This window comes from Saccopteryx leptura, chromosome 9 (assembly GCF_036850995.1).
Source record: "Saccopteryx leptura isolate mSacLep1 chromosome 9, mSacLep1_pri_phased_curated, whole genome shotgun sequence".
NCBI classification, from domain to species: Eukaryota; Metazoa; Chordata; class Mammalia; order Chiroptera; family Emballonuridae; genus Saccopteryx; species Saccopteryx leptura.
Window position 1 is genome coordinate 59,949,827 of NC_089511.1, and position 20,017 is coordinate 59,969,843.

At 42.0% G+C, this 20,017-nt stretch overlaps 1 protein-coding gene across 1 annotated transcript in view; it reads right to left on the bottom strand.

The window, feature by feature from the left end:
* The window catches only part of CCDC6 (coiled-coil domain containing 6), a 128,944-nt gene that overhangs the window by 37,773 nt on the left and 71,154 nt on the right, over positions 1-20,017 (bottom strand). Inside the window, exon 3 of the mRNA XM_066348221.1 lies at positions 7,876-8,004. Within this exon, the coding sequence (XP_066204318.1) occupies positions 7,876-8,004 (129 nt within the window). The remainder of the gene's footprint in view (positions 1-7,875; positions 8,005-20,017) is intronic.

Genomic DNA, 20,017 nt, shown 5'->3' on the forward strand with positions numbered 1-20,017 from the left:
ACATGACGAAAGACAGTGGAATAAGTGGGTGTCACCCTTGCACTGCCTCTGGAAGCCAGGGTCTCGTCAAGCCTCTGCAGTCGGCTGATGTTGTCTAGTTGCTAACGCTATCCACTATGTACCTATCAGCACTGAGGCCTGCATGAGCCCCAATATAGCTCCATGGCAGCCTCTGCATGACATCACTATAAAGCAAGCCTATGCCCTCAAAGACACTATATACAGACTTCCAAAACCCCTCTCTTCCTTGCCCAGTGACAGAGAGGAGGGATTCCACTTCATATCCTCTTCACGAGCTTTCTCTCTGTTCTTGGCATCGCTACTCCATGCCGTAACCGCACTTTTCATTGCATATCTCCTCTTCTGTCTTCTTTCACATCTCTGTTTCCCTGCAACAAGCTGAACTTAGCTCCATCCAGCCAATGTGCATCAATTAACAAACAGTCAAGCAGGGTGCCAAGGAGCTCAGTCTTTTGCGGCTGGTACGGGGGAGAGGGGCAGCAGTACACTGCTCCTCTGCACCACAATATTCCACAGGGCATCTCTCGTCACTGTCCGTAGGGCCCCTGGCCTCCCTAGACCAGGCTGCACGAGGACAGGAATAAAGGCGGGTTAAATGAATGTAAGATTGTGCCATGCAGGTACACTGACTGCAGTGTGGGCAAGAAGAATGTCAAAGGGGTAGGGTCACAGATGACATGAGCACAAAGAGATTCAAAAATTAAACAGATAATAACCAAGTGAAGGAAGGTGGTTAGACATTTGAAGCTCAAATAATATGCAGGTACATTTCCCTGGGCATTTACATAATATGTCATTTACCATATATAAGAACATAATGTCATTTACCACAGACACTAGGTGGAATCTTTCATTATTAATGGCAGCAGCCACAATTTCTGGAGCCTGATTAGATGTGAGTCACATGGTGGTGAGGTCAACAGGTGCTTTCCCTCCTTTACCTTACAGGTAATTTATAGGGAAGAAACAATTAGTTTCACTGCTGGCTAATTACTCGTGTAGCAAGTGTTACAAGAGCAGGCCTGTTTGGAAATACTGTACTTTCTAGCAGAGACCCCTAAGTGGCTGGAGAAGGCACGTCTGTAAAAGGAACAGGATGGAATGGGGAGGGAAAAAGTGGTCCAGGCAGAGGGCGCAGATCCACGGAGATTTAGGGCAGGAAAGCACTGGGCACAGCGGAGCGTGTTCTTCAAAGTGCAGGTCACAGCCCATTACTAGGCTGTGAAATTAGTTGAGTCAGTTGTGACCCACATTTTGCTAAAAATCAAATAGGACTGAATGGAAAATCGGTGTGAAGCACATAAGGTTGTTTAATGAAACTTGTCCCAGTCATAGATACAGTTATAAAAACCTCAATGTATTGGGTTACCATGTGAACTTACATCTTGCTATGCAGCCCACATGGGAATAGTTCTGCATGGAGAGTAGGAGAGGCACAACGGAAGATTAATCCTCCCAAGAAACCTACAGGTTAGAGACTATGTCTGTTTCGCAACACAGATCAAACCGCATACTTGAGATCACCCAGCTCACCCAGATGGAAGGAAGACTTGAACCCAGAGGAGAGTATCCCTAAACTACACGGCTAAAATAGTGTCTATCTAAATGAACGCTAATGAATGAAACTACCATGCCAATTCTAAATCCAATCCTTAGGTATGGGCATCTGTACGTTGAGAGGAAAGGACCTCTCGGATAAGAAAATTACCCCAAATTACAAAAATAATTGAGAAAACTCCACCGGGCCAACTACAGGGAAAGAATCAGGTGTCCGGTGCATGGCAGGCAACACTGTTCACTAAAGTGTTAGCTGAACTGCATGACTAAGTCTCCACTAATGCACTCCAGGGTTTTCCTATTCTACTACCTAATAAATGGTTAGGAACGTAGCTCTCCTGTTTATGGCTGTTTTCTTCTGTCCCACAGGAAAATTTCCCAAGCCAAATGAACAGAAGACTCTCATACCTGCTGAGCTCAACTTCACTTAATAATTAAATTAATGGTGCCTTTTAATGCTCGTCATCCTATTCCAGAGAAGGAAAAAAATCAGTCCTAGTTGGCAGAAATTATTCAGATCAGGATTTCCTAACACAGAGAATATTCCAAATTCTACATATTCTTACCTAAGAAAATGTGAATACCAAATAAGAGATGATCGGTGAACGCAAATTTGAACAAAAGTCTTCAAATAAGGTGTTTGTTAAAGACACCCTAATAGCACTAAAGTCATACTGACTAGGCTAATCCCATTTATTAGACTAATACTATTAGTGCTGCAAAGACCTCATAATTTTACATTATTCTGTCCATGCTTTGTTACATCTGTGTATAAATTGTCTTTTGGAGTTAAACATTCAGAATGTTAAATAAATGCCAAAGGGGTAACTGAAATAAATGGTTAAGAACACCTGGACTGTGCAACTGGAAGAATACCTCTTCTTTGCCGGGGTTTCCATTTCTGAAAAGGTAGTATAAGCAGGTTAGGCTACTCACAAGCCATCTCGGTCTGTCACCAAGCTGCAAGTCACACCAAGACCTCCTGTCTGTCACCAAGCTGCAAGTCACACCAAGACCTCCTGTCTGTCACCAAGCTGCAAGTCTCACCAAGCCCCCTCCCCTTTACAGCAAGTTCTGGGGGGAGGATTATTATTATTTTTTTTTTCATTTTTCCAAAGCTGGAAACGGGGAGGCAGTCAGACAGACTCCCGCATGCGCCTGACTGGGATCCACCTGGCATGCCCACCAGGGGGCGATGCTCTGCCTCTCTGGGGCATCGCTCTGTTGCATCCAGAGCCATTCTAGCACCTGAGGCAGAGGCCACAGAGCCATCCTCAGCGCCCGGACCATCTTTGCTCCAATGGAGCCTTGGCTGCGGGAGGGGAAGAGAGAGACAGAGAGGAAGGAGAGGGAGAGGGGTGGAGAAGCAGATGGGTGCTTCTCCTGTGTGCCCTGGCCGGGAATCGAACTCAGGACTCCTGCATGCCAGGCCGACGCTCTACCACTGAGCCAAGCGGCCAGGGCCTCTGGGGGGAGAGGATAGGGGAGCAGGAGACTGTTGTCTCAGATCCTAGGAGGAGATCTGATAACCCTGCCTCTGGATTTCCTCATTGTCTCATGTCTCTACTTGGGTCTGCGGACAAAGGTAGTCTTCCCCCAACATGGTCTTCCAGCTCTATAATCCTATGAATTCATATATTGCAAAACACCAACAGAACAGAACCATTTGTAGCACAGAGTCCTTGATGATGCTGATCAAGCTGCTAACATTCCCTATTTGAAGAATGAAAAGATCTTAGATTCAGGGTCTAAAAGAATAATAAATGCTGACTAATTAAGTACCCATGCCAAAGGAGGCCTTCTGGCATGTGAGTGGATTAGGACTACTTTGAAAAAGAGCCCAAGACGGTGTCTCAAACACCATTAAGTTCTGCTTTTCAGATAATGGGCAGGTGCCTATTAAATATCATTACAATCCAAGCTACACCTTTAAAACAACATGTTACGGCCAACACAAATCTCTGGTAGAAGGCCTTCAAATATTTCTTCTGCAGGTTTAATCCATGAGGTTCAAAATATGGATTATTTAAAAAATAATAGCAGTACCCACTTCATGTTGAGTGCTTACATAGCAGGCATTCTGCAAATTGCCATACACTCGTTCCCATTTATAGTATCTAATGTAAGTTTGCTATTATTGCCATTTTATATGTAAGAAAACTGAGGCTCAAAAGTGAACTGACTGGGACAAAAGGATAGCCATACACAAAAGAATGAATTTGGACCCCTATCTCACACCATACATAAAATTTAACTCAAAATGGATCAAAGACCTAAATGTAAGAGCCCAAACTGTTAGAAGAAACAAGGTTAAATCTTCATGACCTTTATTATATGTGCTGCTGAAGCGATCACAGTCTTCATGACCTTTGATTTGGCAATGGATTCTAAGATATGACACCAAAATCAAAAGCAACAAAGGAAATAGATAAACTGGACTTCACCGGAATTAAAAACTTCTATACTTCAATGCACATTATCAAGAAAGTGAACACACACACAGAATCAGAGAGACTATTTGCAAATGATGTATCTGATAAGGCGCTTATATCCAGAATATGTAAGGAACTAGTACAATTCAATAATAAAAAGACCTTCAACAGACATTTTCCCCAAGAAGATGTACAAAGGGCTAATGAGCACCTGAAAAGATGCTCAACATCATTAGCCACCAGGGGACCATGAAATCACAAGGAGATACCACTCACAGTCACCGGTATGGCTGTGATCAGTACGGTGCAGCCACTTGGGGAAGCAGTCTGGCAATCCCTGCAACAGGAATACACGGAGTAACCATGTAACCGCAATTCCACTGCTAGGTATATATTCAAAAAAGAAATAAAAACAGATGCCCACACAAAAAAATTGTATATGAATGGATCACTCCAGAATTACTCATAGTAATCAAATCATTGAACAACAACCCAAATGTATAACAAATGATGAATGGATAAACAAAATGTGGTATAGCTGTACAGTGGAACATTATTTGGCTGGGAAATGAATGAAATACCAACACATATTATAACATGGATAAAGACATTATGCTAAGTGAAAGAAGCCAGTCACAAAAAGACCACATACAATGATTCCACTTATATAAAGTATCCAGAATGGGCAAATATATAGACAGAGAGTTGTTCTTGCTTAAGGGGGATAAGGGACTGAGTAACAGCTTAAGGTACAAAGTTTCTTTTTGATGTAATAAAAAGGTTCTAAAATTCATTGTGGTTAGGGTTACACAACTCTGAATATGCTAAACACCACTGCATTAAACATTTTAAATGGGTGTTTGTGTAGGATGCGAATTACAGCTCAGTAAAGCTGCTACCAAAAAAAAAAAAAGTAAACTAAGATATGCAGAGGAAACAGATTCACATCTGGTTCCTTTTAGTGCTGTGTGCAAGCCCTGAACATGACACTGAACTGCCTTCCAAAATGTAAATGACCTCCCTTCAGTCACCTGTTCAAATCCACACTATTCTAACCAAGCAGTGGCAGGGCATGAGACATTTCAAAGTATTGCTTTTTATCATTTTAATTTTTCAGAAGAGCAAATGCATGTTCTCCACATAAATCATTATAAAGCATAGTGTAGTGCATGCCTTGGTCTTCTGATAATAATCTATATAGGATAGATACAATATATAATATAGACTATGACATACAATATATGATATAGTATAATATAATATAATATAATATAATATAATATAATATAATATACAACAGATGATAATCCCTAGAGATGACCACAGAAGGTCAGATAACATCCATGGAAAAATAAAAGAGATTTCCACTGGAAAAAAAATAACATTTCCCCCCCCTAAATACTAACTAAAATTATTTACAGCAAAACAAAATATGGAGTAAATTCCCCAACATTTAATCATCCTGAAGATACCCAAAACAAACAGGGGAAAGTTTTATGATATTAAATTTCTCCATCTTAATTAAAATAAGAACTTGATATTCTGGATCTGAGGTTTATTTTTTGTACTGGGCTTAGCAAAACCCGTATTCCATTGTGGAAATCCACTTCATTACTACTGAGGTCTGAAATAAGCCTAAAAATACACTGAGTCATTAATTTGTAAAGAATGTATGCCCTGGACCTCATTTCAAAGGGGTACAGTTACTGAAGTCGGCAAGTCTTAAGAGGGGGCAGCAAGTCTCTCTCAGGGACTGTCGGATAAGACTGCCCTTCTCTCTCTGATGTGAGACCACTATCTCCCCCTTGTGGCCACAGCTAAACCTCGGCAGTTACAGCCCTTGTCCCAGTGTCTCCTTAGAAGCCTGTGAACAAACACAAGAGCCAAGCTGTTTAAATAAATGATTGACCACCATCACTGTGAAGGCCATGACCAAGTGAAGTTCTCACAATACGAACCAACCACTGTGAGAATTTCACTCAGTTAATTCTTTATTAACAAATATCACTAACAAGTACTTGCTGTGTCAGGACTGAAACAAGAATCTTCAAAGCTTTAACTTGAACAGAACTAACTGGATATTGCAGATCCTGGGAATTAAACAGGTGAATGTTTTTAAACTGTGTGGGGAGGGAAAGCCTTCTAAATTTACACACTGCACCTTAATTCTGAGAATAAATGGTAAAAATAGTTTACTCTGAGTATGTATAAAATAGTCAACAACTGTAATGGAATTCTTTTTCTTTTCCCTAAAAGGATAAAGAAATTCTCTTAGACCGTTATTCACAGTCTTGGAAAATCTAGTAACATTCCTCCTTTGACACACAGGTAACGTAGGGAAAACAGCTGTGTTAGGCGTGCTCTCCTGCACTCCGCATGATTAGTGCATGAACACGAGGCAGAGGCACGTGTGCAGAGCCAACGCAAGGCCACGGGCGCTTGTCCTCATGGCAGATCGCTTGCCCGCCACCACGAGGGGCCATTTTCTCGTTCACTTGCCTGCGCTGAGAGGGGTGATTTTGCTCTTTGTTCACCCGCTGCTGTGAGAAGAGGTTATCCCTGCCTGTTAGCTCGCCCACGTTGCGAGACTATGAAACCGGTATGGCCCTGTGCTTTCTGGCTCCACAGTCCCTCTCTCCCATCTGCCCAAGTCCCACATGGATCTGCCTGGCCTCGGCCACCAGCAGTACAGGTAGGTACAAGAATAACATGAAAAGTCAGCTAGGTAAGTTACAAACCAACCCTGACTTCTTCCCAAACCTTACAATCCCATCGCCATTATTTTCAGGCATAGAGTAAACTACAGTGGATCTGAGGGTGATTTAAGAACCAGTCAGCACGGACGGAGAGATACATGGAATGATTCTAAAGCTGAAATATATCTGACAACTTTGCATGAAGGGGTTAGGATTTCTGCAATCAGGATCCAAATTACAAAGAGCTGGAAGATGTTAATGCACATGGAATTGTACACGGAAACCAAGTAACAGTACACTGTGGTCAGCCTCCTGTTTGTCTCGGGAAACAAAATTTAGGACACGAGAGTGGTGGAAGAGCATTAGGGAGGGCCTGGGCCAGGGATTAACAGGTAATTTTAACTGAGACACCAACCTGGGAGAACCAGGGAGGCTGCCCCCAGTTCTGCGTGTTGGAGTCCGAGAACCAGTCTAGACTCCCAACAAGGACTGTGACCAAGGCAAGGACGTCGTCTGCCAAGGGCAAGGACAAAGAAACGAGGCACTGTTCCTTTCTACCTCTTGTAAGCTCACCTTCCCCGATTTTAGTATGTCCGTCTCTGTTTACAAATGGAAAACTTGGGCCTGGAGAAGTTAATGCACTTAATTCAAGGTCATACAACTAGTCAGTGGCTGAACTGGGTGCACAATCAAATTTCTGACTATATCTGAATCCAATAAGTCTAGCTGGGAGAAGAGAGGACTCATATAAGGTAGCTAATAATTTTTTTTTTTTAAAAAGCTAATGTTTGTTGTGAAGAACCCTTGAAACAGAAGTTTTACTTCCACAGTAACACTGTCTCCAGAACTTTCACAGAAACTATCCTGTGGTTAAAAACACATTCTTCCCCCTTTGCAGAAGGAACCGAACATTTCCTGCCTTTAAATCTGTACGACCCAATTTATCTCCTGTGAGTTTATTAACTGTGGTTAGAAACAGAAAGTGTGTGAAAGAGTGGGCAGGCACTATGCCCACGTGCAGGGCTTGCTCCGGAAGTGACGTCTCCGCTGTGGGCAGAGAAGCTGGGAGACATTTCCCTCCTATTATTCCTCAGGGCATCTAACGACTCGAAAGAACAGGTGATGGTATGAGGAGGAAAGCAATGTGGAGAGGAGTTAGAGATTCTTACCTGCTCTAGCGTCAGCTGCTTAGAAATGGTATCATTCTCCAGTTTTTTAATCTTCTTCATCAGTTTGTTGACCTGGAATTCCTGCTCCTGTTCAAGGTGCTGTTCTAATTCGGCTTTCTCATGCTGCAGCTACAAAGTGCAAAAAACACAGGCGGGGAAATGAAGACACGCACAGGCCATGGAAACCCTGGCTCCCAAAGCTGGAGACTGAGGAAGAGACATCGCTGCAAAAGTGACGTTACTCGTTTCTGCTCATATAGTCAAATGTGGGCCTAGCAACCTGCTCCTCATTGGCTCCCTCACTTATAACTCACAACGACCCTGCATGTGCACAGGTACCTTATCTTAGCCGAAGGCCGAGAAATACTGTCAAGGCCAATACACATGAGGACCACACCATGATGAAACACATTTTTCAATTTTAAAAGGCACAAGTGGTTGCATCTGTAAAGAGGAACTAGGAAGACAAGGAATGTGGTAAGGAAGGAAAAAAATGTTTTATAGTTTTATTTAGACAATTAATTTTAACAGGGTGACATTGGTCAACTAGAGCACACAGATTTAGAGAAAACATCTCCAGATCATTTTGACATTCGATTATGTTGTATACTCATCACCCAAAGTCAAATCAACCTCTGTCACCCTTCATTGGGTTTTCTTTGTGCCCCTCCCCTTCCCCCACTCCCTCCCTCTCCTCCCTTCCCCTCCCCCGGGAACCACTGTACTCTTATCTATGTCCATGAGTCTCAATTTTGTGTCCTTGAAACAGAAGTTTTACTTCCACAGTAACACTGTCTCAAGGACTTCACAGAAACTATGTATGGATCACATAGTTCTTAGTTTTTTCTGATTTAGTATTCCACTCAGTATAATGTTATTAAGGTCCATCCACATTGTTGCAAATGTTCCTATGTCATCATTTCTTATGGCTGAGTAGTATTCCATAGTATATATGTACCACATCTTCTTTATCCAGTCATCTATTGAAGGGCTTTTTGGTTGTAGGAAGGAAACTTTTTAACATACAACCTTAGGCATAAAAATTAGTAAATTAAAAAAGAAATTTTGTACTGTCAGTTTTTATTTAACAAATTACACAGTTTACTCCGATTTATGTATGTAGAGGGGAAGAGATGTTACAATCACAAAACATACTTACTAAAATTATTCTAAATGCTATTTCTCAATGTACTAGATAAGCATGCTTTGGAAAAAAAATAGTACAATTCATTCTCTTCTATAAGGAGATCATACACCATACCTCCTACTATCTTTCTTAATAATCAAGGCAGAAAGCCTCTTATTTATGCAATTAAAAGGTTACAGTGCTGTTGGAAGAGAAACCAAAATGGAATAACAGAAATCCAGTGGACCCACAAGGGGGTTTTCATTAATACCTAGGCATTGTTTCCAACATTCACATTTGGGAGACTTCTGCTAATCCACAGTAGGGAATGGAAGGAACAACACACACAGAGCCTGATGTTTTTAGAACCAAGGAGAGGTTAAGTAAAAGCTACTAAATACAACAAAGCACGTCCAGTTTCATTTGGTTTAAGATTGCACTGCTTCCTAGTCTCATCTTCAAATCCATTTCTTTGGGGAGAACACTGTACACCAGGCTCCTCACATGCATTAGGCAGGTATAACCACCCCCATTTTGTCACAAAATAGGTTACTGGCAATTTGGCGGGAAAGCAGCAGAACCTGGAACTCAACCCCGCTCTCAGCCCCAGACCTGTGCTCTCCCACTGGACCCTGAGCAAACCTACGAGCGGTCAGCTTCAGACTCCTGCACCCACTAACGCCAACTGCACCCTTGGCGTTGGCAAGTCAACAATTAAAGAATGAGCCACGCAGGCTCGTCCGGGGGATGCTGTGTCTCTTTGTAAACCCCGCACAGGGTGTGATGGACAACAGAGAAAGCTCATTAGGACCTGATCAGTCTCAAAAAGACTACATAACCCTCTCCACATCTGACAACTTCCACTGCTTTGAAAGCATATATCTGGTTTAAAAAAAAATGTTTAAAACCCAACATCATCTTCTAATGCTGGAAATTTTGACTAAACAGGTGTTGTTTTTCCTCTGACTGTTTTTGATGTACACCTCCAAAAAAAATTAAAAAGCTGGTCAACCTTGTAGGAACCCAGAAGAAAGCAGATATGAGGAGGTGCTTCCAGTGACAAGTCTATTTCTCGCTTGTTCTTTAAAACTCAGGTTCTGCAAGATCAAGCAATAATCGAAGAAAAATGGACAAGGAACAAGAACAGTTCCTAGCATTTCAGACACAAAAGATCCAAATGGGAAAAATATGACTTATGAGCGGGAAACCCCCCCCCAGCAAAACATGTATATCTTCATCTACTACTTTTATTTTATAAATATTTTTATGTGTCATCTGTCTGCAGATACTAAGCTAACGGTCGGTAAAATCTATAGTTAAGATGTTATCCTTACCCTAAAATAGTTTATCAACACTAAGCTTAAATGATCTACTGGTTTTAGAAAAAGAAACTTTAGTTACAACCTTGAAATCATTTGCATAAAGCTTTTTCATAGTAGCTGTATTTTCCTCCAATGTTTTCAATTGCTGCTACTTTTATTTGAAAGAACCCCCCACTCCCACCTTTAGGGAAGGTCTCTGTCCTGAGAGAAATGAACACAGTCACGGATGCAATCTAGTCGAAACAGCTATTCCCTACCCAGCAGCATGTCACAGAATATTCATCCGAGAAAGGAGGAGGTTCTCATTGGCTTTCTGGAAAATAGTCGTATTTAGACAGATGGGCTGATACTATCAATATTTGATTAATAAAAGCTCTTAATTTTAAGAGGTCTCATCCACTCAAAAGCTGTATCCCAAGGAAAATCTTACAATAAAGCTGTCATTCTCAGAATTCAAGTAAGATCCCAGGGTTATACTAAGAAACTTGGAAAATATCGAGTCATCCTGAGATCAGTTTGCCAAAAATTCAGTTTTCACCTTCCCCACAAGACAGAGCTGGAACGGCCTCACTGCCTGCACAGCTCCGCCACCTCTCAGGCGGCACGTGCTGCAGAAGCTTGACATACAGTCTCCGTCTCCTGCATTCTAAATTGTACTGGAAACATGTCAGACATAGCATATAATACACTGTTAAAGGGAAATTGGATGTTTTAAGAAGGATCATTTTGAAAATTATATTTGAATTATCATATTTCTAAACTAAAGTCAAGGGAAAATGAAACGAAAATGTAGACAAGGTAGCCTGACCAGGCGGTGGCTCAGTGGATAACGCATCGAACTGGGACACGGAGGACCCAGGTTCCAGACCCCGAGGTCGCCAGCTTGAGCACGGGCTCATCCAGCTTAAGTGGGTACTCACCAGCTTGAGCACAGGGTCGCTGGCTTGAGCAAGGGGTTCACTTGTTCTGCTGGAGCCCCCCAGTCAAGGCACATATGAGAAAGCAGTAAATGAACAACTAAAGGGCTGCAAAGACTTGATGCTTCTCATCTCTCTCCCTTCCTGTCTGTCTGTCCCTATATGTCCCTCCATCTCTCTGTCACAAAAAAAAGAAAAAAGAAATGTAGACAAGGTAATAAACAAGAGCAGGAGAAACAACACTTGATAATGCAATTATTCCATATACTTTGAGATTTTTTTACAAAATGTGTCTGTGTACATTATATTATTTCTAGTACCCTTATGAATAATCTTTCAAGTCTTTAAAGTTGTTTAAATCTATTTGTTAAAATATATATATAAAAAAATCAACATCATAGGATGCTACTATAATCAGTGTTTGTGACTAATTTATTTTGGCTCCCATTCACTTGTGCAACCTACAGAATTAGCACCTGTAATTATCCTAGTGGTCTCTAGTTATACTGCAACAGAATGAATAAAATTTGCTGCAGAGTAAAAAAAATATTTCTGAACAGCACATAAGAAACAAAATATGCTTCTTCCTTGGAACAAAGAATCCATCAAAAGAAAGAGAAACAGAGAGAAACACAAAAACATGCTCCCCTCAAAAAACCAAGGAGAAGGGGCCAGAGCAGGGGAAGGGACCTGAGGCTGCTGAAAGCCACAGTTCACTTCCTCACAGTTTGCCTGAGAAAAATTCAGATATTACATATTTAAATAGATATCACGTAAATTCACGCCAATTGGTCCCACAGAGCTTAAACCTGAATTCACCTATTTCAAAGCTGTGGTCCATGACACCACAAACAAAAACCCTCCAAGGAAACCCGGTTCAGGCTGACCCAAGACCAACCCTCAGAAATAAAGTCTGTTCCACTCTGAGTAGCATCTTCAATTCAGGCATAAAAATTCATGATTTGAACTTCTAACCAAAGATTTTAATGCTTTTATGAGCAACTAAATCTATCAAGAGGTAAGAGATCCTGAACTGGAACAGAATAATCCAAACTAAAAAATAAACACATAAGCAAGTTCTATTAATGTGTTTGAAATACAACTAATGTTTTTACCTGAAATATATCTAAAGCAAAATGCTTACTGAGGTAGATTAACTGTTTTTTCAAAATCAGAATTTTCTATAAATACAGTTTTTATAAAGTAAATCTCAAACATTATGAAACAGTTTTATTTGTGCAATATATTAACGTTAACAAAAAAGAAAGCCCTGTGAACCTGCAATCACGTTACATAACATGATCCACTGCGGTACAGCACATTTTCATTGGAGTCATGATTATGTATGGAGTTGAGCCTGAGGATGCAGCATGAAAAATATATTAACATAACTGATAACACCATAAGCAAAGCCATAACTATAAGCCTGTAAAATCTGAAGTATGAAAACTTGAGCATTTTCTTATTGTATCCAATTACATGTGGAGTCCCAAAGCACACCTCCAGCCATTTAAATAATGCAGATATAGCATTAATTTGATCCAAAACAGGCTAGACGGAAGCATCATTCAATTATCAATAACTGCTGTCTTGTCATTTCCAAAGGCATTCTGGAGGCATCTCAGCGATCCAGTCCTCTTACATGAGAGATTCAAGAACTCTTCACCACGTTTGTTCTGGGCAAGATTCTCTCTAGCAGGTAGAGACACTGAAAACAGCCCACTGTTCACCTGAGAGAACCACCACAGGTGCACATGTAGGTCGGCTGCTGAGACAGGACCACGTGCAGCAGGTCTGCCAAACGTCAGGCTGGGCGAAGTGGATTTGCAAGTCTGCGCTCGGCAGCATCCAGCCCAGGCAAAGTAAGGCAAGCCTCCTGGCCACCAGCTTTCTCAGTGCAACTTGAAAATAAACTCAAGATGCCCCTACCTCTGTTTTCAGTAGTCAACACTAGTATTTTTCTGTGTAACAACTACAGTCCCACAACAATCTACACCAGACCAAGTAAAGGCCACTATAAGACAACAGCTACATTAAGTCACTGGACTGTCAACCATTACCATGTTATTGGCATGAGCTTTGAAAAACAATTCAAAACTAGTGTATCTCTCAAAACACTGATTCTCTGAAAAACCAACTTTTCACAACTGCTCCACTGAATAGCATGGGTAGAAAGTCAGTCTCATACCTCAAACTCAGAACATAACCACTAAAAGCCTGCCGGCCCACACTAATTCCCATCTCCTTCCCAATCTGTTCCTGGCACCATTATTCTCAGTCAGCACCTCACACCTCATCAGCTACCAAAGGTCAGCCTCCACAGCAGCTTTCAAACGTACCTCCTTCTTCCCGAGCTCAGGCCCCAGTCTAGTTCAGGTCTTCCATGCCTCTTCCTGGGGCCACTGGCAAAGCCTCTTCACTGATCTCCCCACGTCCAATGTAGGGCATCCTAGCAGACAAACCCTATTGCTTCAACACCCTGCTCAAAACCCTTCAATGGCTCCCTGTGACTTGCAGACGACGTCCAAATTCAGCATTCCCGTCCCTCCACGATCTAGGCCCTAGGCAAGCTTCCCATGCTTTCCTCGTGCTATTTCCACACTTAGCCCAAGAGCCAGTCTAAGGTCTGTAAACATAAAAGCCTTCAGGGGCCAGCCATCTCGCAAAAGAAAAGAAGATGGGTCCAAGCAGAGAGAGCGGTTGTACTTGTTGTAAAAGGCAAAGCCCACCATGCTGGCCAAACACTGCTGAGGACTATTCTGTGTCAGGGGCTTACAGCGTGCGAGCCCTTCGTCCACTGCCCCACTCGAACACAAGCTGCTGCCCACTTCCTGCCCCCCGGGGCTTACAGAGTGCGAGCCCTTCGTCCACTGCCCCACTCGAACACAAGCTGCTGCACACTTCCTGCCCCCCGGGGCTTACAGACTGTGAGCCCTTCGTCCACTGCCCCACTCTAACACAAGCTGCTGCCCACTTCCTGCCCCCCGGGGCTTACAGAGTGCGAGCCCTTCGTCCACTGCCCCACTCGAACACAAGCTGCTGCCCACTTCCTGCCCCCCGGGGCTTACAGACTGTGAGCCCTTCGTCCACTGCCCCACTCGAACACAAGCTGCTGCCCACTTCCTGCCCCCCATGCCCTGGTCACACTGTGCCCTCGGCCTCGAGCCCGAGTTGCTCTCTCCCTTCAACGTACTGAAACTGGGGGATGGCTCAAAAGATACTTCCACCGTGCCTTCCCACACACCTTAGCATAAGGTGCCCTCTCTGTCCTGAAGCTGTGACAAGAAAACAGTGTGTTTGGTGTGCACTTTAATGCCCAGTTTATTGCGTTTTTCACATCCTTTCTATTAGTTACTTTTAAAAGCATCTAACACTTCAAGGCACTGGCCGCACTAGTTACTATGCAGCAAGCACTTTAAAGATTGCACTAAACCGCCACATTCCCTGGTAGATACTATCCTCTGCACTTTACAAAGGATGAAAACACAGCTTAGAGAGGTAAGATAACCTGCCACAAGTCACACAGCTGGTAAGGGGTAGATTCAGGGTTAAAACTTAGGTCTCTAGCCTGACCAAGCAGAGGCACAGTGGAGAGAGTCAGCCTGGGACTCGGAGGACCCAGGTTCGAAATCCTGAGGTCACCAGCTTGAGTGTGGGATCAGAGACATGAGCCCATGGTCACTGGCTTGAGCCCAAAGGTCCCTGGCTTGAGCAAGGGGTCACTGACTTGGCTGGAAACCCCTGGTCAAGGCACATATGAAAAGCAATCAATGAACAACTAAGGTGCGCAACTATGAGTTGATGCTTTTCATCTTTCCCTTCCTGTCTGTCTCTCACTCTCCTGTGCTAAAAAAAAAATAAAAATAAACAAACAAACAAAACTTAGGTCTCTAGCTTCAAATCCTTTGTCCTTATCCCTGATGTGTGCTGCACCTCTTGACTCTCAAGCACCTGGGTGCATTCTCAATGACCACTCAGGACTGCAACCTCTATGCAGGGCAGTGACCAGAACTCACTCAATTCTGCTCCAGTTTAGAGAGCACCTTATCTATGCAAATACCAATGAGATGAATAATAACATCCCCACTTCTTATGGACTGTTTTCCTATGTTCCGGAGAAAATAAAACTAATAGAGAATAAGCAAAACTAGGCAAATATAAAGAATATCATTAGCATAGTAACCTCACATGAGTGACCATCACCCATATCAAGTAATACAACATTACCAGCTCCTTCAAAACCTCATGTTTCCCCTCTTGATCGTAGCCCCATATCTATTAGTACAATGATTTTCAACCGGTATGCCACAAGAATTTTTAAAATGTGCAATACCTGACTCTTTAGTCAGGGGCACGGACCTCTTTTCCCTTAGACTGTCAAATAAAAAAAATTACAACAATCAACACAATAGCCATCTGGCATGAATGAATCAAAATTATACCTATTTTTTTGTCAACTTAGCAAAAAATATATTTTTCAATGTGCCACAAAAATTTAATAATTAGTTTATATATGCTATGAGATGAAAAAGGTTGAAAATCGCTGTAGTACAGGTAATTACTCTGATGACTCTTATTTACTTCCTTGCATCATTTTTTCTTAAAAAGTTTTACTTTCTATTTATTTCTAAACATTAATTTTGCTTGATTTTGTATTTTTTTAGTCTACCTTCAGCTAAATGAACTTGTGATTTCATTCATCCATGTTATTAGACTCAATAACATGTGATTTGTATTTTTCTCGTCTAATAGTATCCCATTGGTGAGTATATCACAATTTATCCATTCTATGAATGATGGGCATTTGGGTCATTTCTAGTTTTTTTTATTATGAACAATGTCACAAAGAACAGTCTTCCACACATCTGGTGCACATGTGCACATATTATGAAAACATATTCAAGAGTGGAACTGCTGGGCCTTAGGCAATGAGTACTTCCAACTTTATTAGGTAATACCAAGATGTTTTCAAAATGGTTGTAATCATTTCCACTCTCTGAGAGCAATGCATGAGAATTCTCCAGTAATGTCTTGTGCTTTATCTCACCTTTCCTAATTACTGATAAGGTTGTGTACTTTTCATTTGTTTGCTAACCATTTAGTTATGTTGTTTTTTTTTTATATATATATACGTATTTAGTGAGAGGCGAGGTAGTAGGGAGGCAGTGACAGAACTCCTGCATGTGCCCCAACAGGGATCCACCCAGCAAGCCCCCTCCAGGGCGATGCTCTGCCCATCTGGGGCCGCTGCTGTTGCTTGGCAACCCAGCTATTTCAGCACCTGAGGAGAGGCCATGGAGCCATCCGCAGTGCCCGGGGCCAACTTGCTCGAACCAGTCAAGCCATGGCTGCAGGAGAAGAAGGGAGAGAGAGAGAAGAGGAAAGGAGAGGGGTGGAAAAGCAGATGGTCACTTCTTCTGTGTGCCCTGACCAGGACTTGAACATAGGACTTCCACATGCCGGGCCAACGCTCTACCACTGAGACAACTGGCCAGGGCCTTAGCTATCTGTTTATTTAAAGAGCCTGTTCAAGTCTCTTGGCATTTTTTTCTGGATTGTCTGTTTTTATTATTGAGTTGTAGTTTTGTGTCGATTATATATGTTACAAATATCTTCTCCCACACTGGTTTGTCCTTGCATTCTCTTTACATGATTTCCAGAGATGTCTTCAGTTCTCTTCTCTAGACAACACTCCCAAATTTACATCTCTAGCCCAGGCTTCTCTGTTGAGAGAACTTCTGTCTAGCTGTTTGTTATCTCCATTTGAATGTCTAGACACCTTGGCTAAACTTCTGAACTTCTCACTCCAAGTCTGCTCTATACTTGGTTTACCACCTTAAATAATTCTAGTCATTTAAAGTCGAAACCTCAAAGTCTTCCTTGATCCTGTCTTGCTTAGACCCACCTCTAATCCATCCTAATTCCTATTGAATATTCCTTTAAAATGCACCGCGAATCCATGGTCACATCTTCACTACTACCATCCTACAATAATCCACCCACGCTCTCGGTATGGATGATAGAATATCCTCCCACGAGCGCTCCTTGCTCACACCTTGGCTTCCCAACACAGCAATCAAAGCAAGATTATTGCACTACATTGCTCAAAACCCCCAATGGCTCCCATGTTAGAGTAAAAGCCAAAGTCCTGACTGTGACTCAAAGATCTACATGATCTGCGGGCTGGCCATCAAACCCCCGGACCAGTACCTCCCAATCTCGTCTCTTATTCCTCCCCCCAGACTTCACTCCCATTGCACTGGCCTCTTTGCGGCTCCTACAATATGGCAGGCACAATGTCACCTCAAAGCATTAGTAATTTCTTGTTCTCTCTGGCTGCAATCCTCTTCCCTCTGAAACCCACACGACTAGCTTCCTCTTCTCCAAGATTTTGCTCTGTTATTACCACAAAGACTTATTTAAAATTTCAACAGCCCCATACTTGTCCTTACAATGTTCCACTATTTTTCTGTAGCACCAAGTTCTCACATTCAACTGGTTATTGCTGAATTACAGAAATATATTTTTAAGTAAAAACATATAATTCTAATTATTTACCTATAAGTTCTTTAAGACTTTCTAATTATCCAATCGTAAATAAGCAGCAGTCTTAATTCCCTTTTTCAGTCCTTCTGTCTTTTTCTTCCTGGCTAGGAACCTACAACACTGCAGCCACATCCTCGTCTTCTTCTGGATTTTAAAGGAAAGTTGTTAAATTGTTGAAATGAAACACATGTTTAGAAGTCTTTGCGTAGGCACCAATACATTTAAGTTCTATTCTTGGCTCACTGTGATTTTATCATGAATTATTAGATTTTATCAAGTCCCTTTTTTCGATCTATCATATGATCATGATTTTTTTCCTTTGGTTCGGGGAATATGGCAACTTACACATTTTCCACGGTTAAATTAACTTTGCATTTCTTGTATAAAGGCAACCTGGTTACAATGCATTCTCCTTTTATAAACTATTGGATTCATTTTCCTTATATTTTACTTAATATTTTTGCTCATGATTGATATTTCACTCTAATTTGCCTTTCTTGAACTATACTTAACTGGATCATTGTGGTTATGTTAGCCTTAAAGTAAGTTGGAAAGCAACCTTTTTTTTTTTAACTTTAGCGCTTTAGAGCACATCAAAATTATTTTATCCTTGAGTGTTTGGTACAAGTCTCAGCAAAACCACTTAAGACTGAAATTCTTCTAGATAGTCTGTTGATCAATGATTCAATTTCTCTAATAGGTTAGGAAACTCATGCTTTCTATTTCTCTCCTTCAGTTGTAGAAAGTTTAGGTTTTCCTAGAATTATGTCCATTTCATCTAAAACTTCAATGTATTGCCATATAGTTATTCATAGGTTACTCACCTTTTAATGTCTGTAAGAAAAGCTGTGATGTTTCCAGTTTCCGAACACAACGTTCAAGCTTGGCTTTTATTTCTCTGAATGTAGTAAGTAGAGTAGCCCACGTCTGACATTTCCAGTATCCACAGTATCTGCGAAGGCCAGTCTGTTCCGCTCTTTCTGCTGCTTTATCCTTCGTTAAATCTCCATCTGCCTGGTTCTCCTTATGTGTTGGACAGTGTATTTGAAATCTTAATTGTAGGAGAAACTTGTGGCCTAAGGTGATGGTATCTTCCAGCAGAAAATCTTTTCTCTTTTCTAGGCACCATCTATTTTGGATCTACCTTAATCCAAAACCAAACCTCCGTGTTCTCTGGTTCACCCAGATGATGCAAAGCTGGTACGCGCTTATCCTGAAGGGGCAGCTCTTCCTCATTCCAGCTTGAAGGGGGTGATGCATCACTGTTTCCAGCTGAGATCTGACTTCTCTAATACCAGCCCCACAAACAACACAGCATAACTCAGTTTCTCAGCTGTTCCTTAATGGATAGCAAATTCTCTCAGGACAAAAGCCACCCTGAGTGCTGGGGGTCTTCCCTCAAGTTCCATCCTCTCTAGAATCGCAGCTCACAATTCTTCACTATCTTATCAGTTCTTTGATGCTTTTAATAAAAATGTAGGCCCTGGATGGTTAGCTCAGTGGATGGAGCACTGGCCCTGAGTGCAGACGTGCCGGTTAGATCCCTGGTCAGGGCACACATGAGAAGTGATTACTTGTTTCTCTTCCCTTCCCTCCCCCCTTCTTTCCTTCTTCCCCTCCTGCAGCCAGTGGCTCAACTGACTGGTTCCAGCATTGCCCTGGGCGCTGAGGATAGCTCTGTTGATCTAGCTAGCATCAGCACCAGACTGGGGGGGGGGGGGGGGAGATTCCAGTCAGGGAGCATGCTGGAGCCTGTCTCTCCATCTCCTCTCTTCTCACTTAAAAAAAAATGTAAGCTTTTGGTTTGGCTTTTATTCATCCTTAGTGAGGTTTGGCTGAATTATCTAATCTGTGATTTTCTAGAGAAGAAGGCATGTATCACTTTTGCAAGAGAGGAAAATAGCTAGGTCCTTCCAGAAAATTAATTATTTTTAAATGTTATTTCTTTGTCAGCACTATCAACACCAAGGACTAGTAAAGCCCTGACTTATGAGCAGATGGCTCCAGTAAGTAACACTAGGCTTCCCATTTCCTCAGAATGACGACTGGCTAAGTCCGCATTGCCTGGGTTTCCGACCGTATGCCACTGCGTGCAGCAGTAATACTTCTAAAAATATCTGGTTAGGAAAAGGTTAGAAAAAGATGCTCCACAAATAGATAAAGAAGTCCTTTAGGCTCTGGAGTCGACCTACTGAACGGAAAATCCATTTCATAAATACAAGCCGTTTCTT